The following is a 7,412-nucleotide window of genomic DNA, read 5'->3' on the forward strand; positions in this document are numbered from 1 at the left end:
TTGTTCACACTGATTCACAGAAAGCACACTACAACTTTGCGCAATCTACCTTCACACGAACTGGGAGTTCAGAGCTACCTGAGGGGGAGGGGTAGCCCCAGTGCGCAGACGTGCATGCCTCGTGGAGGCGAGGCTGTGGCGGCCCAAGGCAACCTGGGATCTATAGTTCTTTCGTTAGCAAAATTTCAGTCAATCCTCAGTTACTCAGGACTACATTTCCCAGGAGCCTCTGAGATCTCCGGGAGGGCGGGTTGGATCGTTAATGAGCTCGAGGAAGCCTCAGAGCTGCCCACCAGGTTCCAAAACAAGGAAATGAAGGGGGGAGGCGGGACTGGAGGTGCTTGCGGGAGCCGCCGCCGCCGCCGCCGCGGAGGAGGAGGAGGTGGCTGCCGCGGCCGCCGAGGAACCCCTTGCTGAAAGCGGACAGCGGAGCGGCGGGCGGCGCGCGCGCGCGCGCCCGAGAGGCTGCTGTTGGAGAAGTGGCGCGGCGGCAGCGGGGGGAGGAGGAGGAGGGACTGAGCGGCGGCGGCCCCCGCGTCCCGGTGCCTCTATGGGGGAAGCAGACAATGGATTATGATTTCAAGGCGAAGCTGGCGGCGGAGCGGGAGCGGGTGGAGGATTTGTTTGAGTACGAAGGGTGCAAAGTGGGACGCGGCACCTACGGGCACGTCTACAAGGCGAGGCGGAAAGATGGGTAAGAGCAGGGGCGGGGGGAGTAGGGTCGCTCGGGTCCTCGCCCTGCCTGCGACTGGGCGGGATGGGTGGCGGAGCCCAGGCGGACCGTGCCCGAGGAGCGAGGCGGGGGTGGTCGCGGGGCCGCGTCCCGGGGCGGTCTCTGACGGACGCTTCTGTCCGAACCCCCCCGTGGTCCCGTCGCGCCCTTAGAGCTCCGGTGGCGCAGCCTAGTCGGGCACCGCCGCTCGCTTCCTGAGGGGCCCTCCGCGTGCAGGGAGCTGGCGGCGACTTGAGTTGGAACCTCGACTAGAGGTGGAGTTTGTGGGGTCTGGTCTCCTGGGAAGCCGCGGAGGGCGGGGAGAGCTCCGCCAAGGAGTTGCCGCTCTGGCCCCGTGACGGTGATTGTTGAACTTCCAATCGGCTGAGCCCCGCCCGGGGGCGGCGGTGCAGGTCTCCGAGGTCTGACCCGCTGGGCGCGGGACCTGCCAGCCCGGGATGGCGGGTCCAGGCCATGTACTCAGCCTCTCCTCACTCTCCCCCCTTTGCACATTCTCATTCGGAGTTCGCGCTTTCGCTTCCATGTGGGACATCCTGAGCGATTAACCGCGTTTTGCCGCGAGAACTGCAGAGTTCTCCCAGGTTCCCTGGCGCTGCTTTCCCTCCTCACCTAGGGTGTTGTGTCTTCTCCATCCTCTCTGTGCCAGATGACTTCGTGCTGGGCTTTACCAGGCACCTAGAGAATCCAGAACGGAATACGGAGTGACAGCTGGGCCGGAACCTTTGTTTTCCTGGGAATTGACAGAGAACCGTGGGAGCCCCTTGGGAATCCCCTTCCGAATGTGGTCTTGGAAGATGAGCTGGATAATCTATTAAGGGTAGTTGAGCTCGCACTGCAGGACAGGTGGAACCGGCGCTCTCTGAAGGGTGGGTGAATGCCAATCGTTACTCACGCCCCATCCTTGCAGTTTTCATCCCCTAGGGTTAGGGAGTCCGGAAAGATGCGCCTTCCACTCTTAACCCCTGTAAAAACCGACTAGAGTTTTAGGATTTTAGTAGAGGAACATTTTTGAATAAACTGAATATCAGCCATACTGACAGTAGTAAGATTTGAAGGGCTCCTTACCCTTCTGCGCACGCTGTAGTAATTTGATATGGTTAGTTTATGGTAGGACCAAAAGTCTGCATATGCACGCGCTAATTTCATAAAGGTAAAAAAACATAACTCAAAATTGTCTTGACTTTTTTTTATCAAAAAGTTTTGGGAACCTGTATTCCCCACCCCACCAATGTAGACTTGGCTATTGGTGTCAAGAATTAGATTCCCCATAGAGAAGTTTCAGAAGTGTTTTCTGTGAAAGATTGGAAATGCCAAAGTACTGTTTCAAGGTCTGTTATAATTGTCTCTCCCCCTTCCTTTTCTCGTTATGCCTACACAGGCAGATAGTACTCAGTTGTTTGTAAACTTTTCTTATAATTCTTTTAATTACCAGGTGTTCTTGAGTAAGTATCACGAAATGCGAGGTACTATAATTAACTTGTATTATGTTGTTGAAATATCCACTCTACTTGTTACACGGGTGTTCCTGTGGGAGTCTTAGCAAATATATTTGAGGAAAGCAAATTAAGTCTTTCTATTTGACATTGGCTATACAAATAAATCAAAAAATAATTCTTTTCACACTCCTCATGGTAACTTTGTACTATACTTGTTTTAGAATTTTTAAATGTATTAAAACTTTTTTGTTAAAATCGCTTCCTTTTCGCAGTTTATGAGAATAGTTAAAATTTTTGTTTCTGAATTGTATTTGAGTAGCACAGACTTAACAACAAAAACACCAGATCATTTAACTCCTGTTTCTATTTGTTCTTTTTGAATTACTTTCTCTATCTAATAAAGATATTGATTCGAATACACATCCTTCTTGAGTGAAATTTATTTGATTAGAGGTAATAGAGCTCTTTGGTAGAGGAAGATGGTTCCATCACAGCCAGATCACTTTGTGTTTCTTCAATGTATTATGATTTTTAAAATTTTTGTGGTGGACTTGGCATTTTAAAGCATTTGCTTAAGTCAGTATATAATATGTAAGAAAAGCCATGATAAAGTTTCTTCTCCCCCCTTGGACCAAGAGTCTGGTGAGATTTGAAGCTTTACGGTAAACACGTCTTGAGGGTTGGTTACCAAACCTAAAAGCCAAACTCAATATTGCTTCTGACTCATAGTGACCGTATAGGGTTTTGAAGGCTGTACGTCTTTAAGAAAGCAGAAGGTCTGTCACCGCTTTCTCCTTGGTAGTAGCTGGTGGGTTTGAACTGCAGGCCATCTGCTTAGCAGCCAATTGCTTAACCAATGTGCCACCAGGACTCTTTCTGTGGGTTGGTGGTGGTGATTTTATATGCATAGATTTCAGCTATTTGAAAGAACAAAAATTTTCAGTGAGTATTCTAAACTGTGATGCAGATTTGTACAGTAAAGAATTTTGTTCTTTGAGCATGGCAAATTACATTTTAGTCGTTTTAGTCCATTTTTATTTTGGTTAACATAGAAAAACATGCTATTTTGAAAAGGTAGCGAGAACTCACATGGGTGTATTAAAGAGAAATGATCCTGGTGTTTACAATGTAGTAGTTGTTAAGTGCCATCGTGTTGGTTCCTACTCATAGCAATCCTGTATTGACTGGTGAATTTGAAGCACCGACCTTGCGGTTCAAACCAACCTTATACTTGAGTGCTTATCCTACAGCGCCATACCAGGACTCCATATAACGTCCAAAAGCCAAAAATGATTCTAATCTTTAGAAGAAACACTGGAAGAAGAACTTGACATAAAATATCCTTAGAAAAACTGCTGCTTATCGTTAGTGCTACAGTTTAAAAACTTTCCTTTGAAATATGAGTGTGCCTTTAATTTAGGCTGTGTTAGTTAGGCTATACAAATTTAACACCTACACTGAAAATTCAAGATTTACAACTGGATTTTTTCACCTTTGGTAAAAATTCCACCACTTTTAAGGAAGAGAGTTTTTTGAGTCAACTGTACTTTAAAAAAAAATTTGAAGTAAAAGTTTTTCCTGAAGAGAAACAAGTTTAGAATGTTTCTAGACTTTAATATGATCAAGAATTAGTAGAACATTTTTTCTTTTAACATTATTAGAAAGTTGCACATGATTTGTGGTTTTAAATCTCAAGATTGTATTTCTCATATAGGAACCTTGTTTTGTTTGGTTGTTTGGATTGATAAAGGAAACTTGTACTGTTAAAAAATTCTTGTGAATAAGAGGTTCAGATAAACATGATTCCATCATGTTTGAAAACTTGCACACAACAATACCATTATTCAGTATTACAGACATTAATTTAGTTTCTTGGACCACATCAATAAAAGAATACCCCTTGTTGGATTTTGTTTTTTTTCTTAATTTGTGTTTTTATACTTAGTAATTGAAAATGAAATGGCTGACAGATATCTTGCAGTTTTTTTTTTTTTTTTTCTTCCCTTTATGGTTTTAGGTGAGTAGTTGACTACATAACTTTAGTATGTGGCATGAAATCTAACAAAGAAATAATAGGTACATACAGGTAAATAAGGAGTCCTGGTGTGGCACTGTAGGAGAAGCACTGGACTGCTAATTATAAGGTTGGCAGTTCAAATCCACCAGCCACTCCTAAGAAGCCTTATACAGGGTCTCTATGAGTTGGAACCGACTGATAACACTTAACAACAACAGGTAAATAACAGATACAGTAGTATAGACCTGTTCTTGATGGGCTTCCACATTTGATTAATTAAAATAGTTTTATATTTGTGTTTTTGTTGGAGGCTACAAGATTTACCAGTGTGATTATAGCATTTTAGAATTTACAAGATTTTTAGATCATCCAGTTCAATTTCCTCATTTACAAGTAAGAAAACCAAAGCTTTGAGAGATTGACATTCCCAAAGTCTCAGCAGTGACCAAGCCTGAAATCCAGATCTCTTGACTCAGAGTTCTTGCAATATCTACTGTGTTTTCCTTCTTTAAAAAGGGCCACGTTAGATCTAATCTTGATAATCTCATTGTATGAACTTTTTCCATGCAAAAGATACTCTATATCAAAATGTATGTAAAATGGAAAAAGGAAAATATGTGTGAGGGATATTTGAATTAGAAGTGCTGGCATGCCACCTGTACCTCCTTTTCATCCTCACTATTTTTGGTCCTATTGGTCTCTGTAGTAAGTCTTACTACTGTCGAAGACCCAAGTTGATGCGAGTATCATCCTACAAAAAAAACCCCAATATCGTCTTTTTGGAAAACAGTATATTCTCTAAGGAATCCCAGTAGCGTAGTAGATTTCGAGCTGGGCTGCTAAACCACAAGGTCAGTAGTTCAAATCTACCAGTCACTTTGTGGGAGGAAGATGAAGTTTTCTGCTCCCATAAAGATTTACAATTCTTGGAAACCCTATACTGGGTTACTATGAATTGAAACTCATTCACCACCACCATGTATTCTCTATGATTTACAAGATCAGATCCCATTTTAATCACTGTTTGGCATGTAAATCCATTTGTATTCTTATCCAAAGCCTTTAATACCTGACACCATTTCTTTCTATTTTTCAAGCGCAACAGGCTATAAGCAGCATTGTACTGTTCATATTTTCTAGGACTTGCCAGGTTCTTTCAATGTCTTTTTCTTTGTGCTGCATTCAAGCCAGAATGGCCTTGCCCTGCCATGCCCTCTTAAGCTCTCCATCCCCACAAAGCTGATGAACTGCTCACACATCAGTGCTCAAAAGCTGCTTTCCTGTGTCACCCAGTGTGCCCAATAACTGTGCTTCTACTCCTGTGTGTTCCTAAGTGGGAAATGTCACTTGCTTGCTTTTAATCAGCCCCATAAACTCTTAGCTGCAAAGCGTTTTTATCATTCCATATCTAGCACCTTGTTCAGAGTTGGGCATGCACTACACAGTAAAAAAATGGCTGAATTAAAAGGAAACCAGCAAACCCTTGAAATTGGTAAAATGAATAAACATGTCTACTGATCTTTGAAGCAGATCAAAATACATTTTAAAAATAGGTTGATTTATTTTAAGAGCAATGTTTTCAGTAATTATTTTGATGCTTGAGATTGGTAGTTAAACGCAAATATAAAATCTATAGCATTGGCTAGGTCTAGTGTATTTTTTTCCTAAGAAGCTGGGTGGTTGATATAGTTCTTTTAATAGCTATAGATAAGGAACACAGGCAAATTATTTTTAGATAGTAAGCATTTTTTCCTCTTACCGTAGCTATTTTAGAATTGCCAGACTATAGTAATCTGTTTAATGTGATTTTACTAGCTATTTTACAGGATGCTTAGAAGATGTCAGTATTCATAGTTTAGGAAGTGTTTTGATATTATATATTTAGAAATTATCCGTAGCACATAATAAATGGACATTGGTTTGTGTTTAATTTAGTTATTTTCTCCAGTACAAACATTTAAAAAAATTTTGATCCCTAAAGGAGCCCTGGTTGCTCAGTAGTTAAGCACTCAGCTGCAAACCAAACCCAGTAGTTGCTGTGAGGGAGAAAGAAAAGCAGATTGCCTTAGTAAAGATTTGCTGCCTTGGAAGCCCCATAGGGGGCAGTTCCTCTCTGCCCTATAAGGTTGCTATGAGCCGGAATCGACTTGATGGCAACATGTATTTGACCCCCAAGAGAAAGAGATGTTCTTTACAATGAGATTTGTCTGCAGCAGCTGTTAAAATGTTCTGTAAAATACTTTACAGATAGTAGATAGAATACGTTAGGTTTTGTGGGCCTAGTTTGTCAGTCACTCCACTCTGTTGTGGTGCCAAGAGAAGCTATGGACATACAGAAGTGAATGTGAATGAACGTGACTATATTCCAATAGAATTTAATATACAAAAACAGGTCGTGGTCTGGGTTTGGCTGAAGTTTGCTAACCCCTGATCTAGAACAGCGAGCTCCAATAGAACTTCCTGTGATGGTGAATGGTTTCATTGTGCTGTTCAGTGTGGCAGCCACTAACCACATGTAGCTACTGAGCACTTGAAATATGGTTAGTGTGCCTAAGAATTGGAATCTTTAATTTCATTTAACCATAATTACTTACCAAGTTAATTTCAATATAAATATGTGGCTATTGCTGTTAGTTGCAACGTCAACAGAGCGTTGCCTAGTCATGCGCCATTTTCAGGCTGGTTGGTGTGTGGGAGTTCATTATTACAGTTATTGAGTCCTCTCGTTTTCACCGATCCTTTTCTTTATTAAACATAATGTCCTTTTCCAGTGATTGGTCTTTTTCTGATGATGATATAAAAGTCTCCCCATCCATTCTTCTAGAGAGCATTCTCAAATTTTTCTTTGAAGACTGACTTGTTCTTTCTTCTGGCAGCCCATGGTACGTATTCAGTACTCTTCACAATACCACAATTTGAATACATCAGTTTTCTTTATCTTTTTCATTATCCAGCCTTTACCTTACTTGAGGAGATTGAAATGACCAAGATTTGGGTTAAGTGCGCCTTTGACACCACAGTAACATCTTTGCTTTTTTTTTTTAAATTTAAGGTTTTTATTGTGGATTGAGTGAAAGTTTACAGGACACATCATCAGTTTCACATTCAACAATGCATATAACTTGTTTCATTACATTGATTATAATCCCCTCCATATACCATGAGTTAAAAGTATTTCTCTTTATCCACTTTAGCTTTTTTTAAAAAAAAAAACACACACAAAAAA

General features: G+C 41.8%; 1 protein-coding gene across 2 annotated transcripts in view; it reads left to right on the plus strand.

Moving 5' to 3' along the window:
- Positions 1–399: 399 nt before the first annotated feature.
- The window catches only part of CDK19 (cyclin-dependent kinase 19), a 247,132-nt gene continuing 240,119 nt past the window's right edge, over positions 400–7,412 (plus strand). Inside the window, exon 1 of one of the 2 annotated variants that reach the window (XM_006839930.1) lies at positions 400–694. In XM_006839930.1, coding sequence (XP_006839993.1) covers positions 567–694 — 128 coding nt within the window. In that variant the 5' untranslated portion in view covers positions 400–566. The remainder of the gene's footprint in view (positions 695–7,412) is intronic. The other variant, XM_006839931.1, reaches the window with a different exon arrangement.

The sequence above is a fragment of the Chrysochloris asiatica genome, unplaced genomic scaffold (genome assembly GCF_000296735.1).
Source record: "Chrysochloris asiatica unplaced genomic scaffold, ChrAsi1.0 scaffold00027, whole genome shotgun sequence".
NCBI classification, from domain to species: domain Eukaryota; kingdom Metazoa; phylum Chordata; class Mammalia; order Afrosoricida; family Chrysochloridae; genus Chrysochloris; species Chrysochloris asiatica.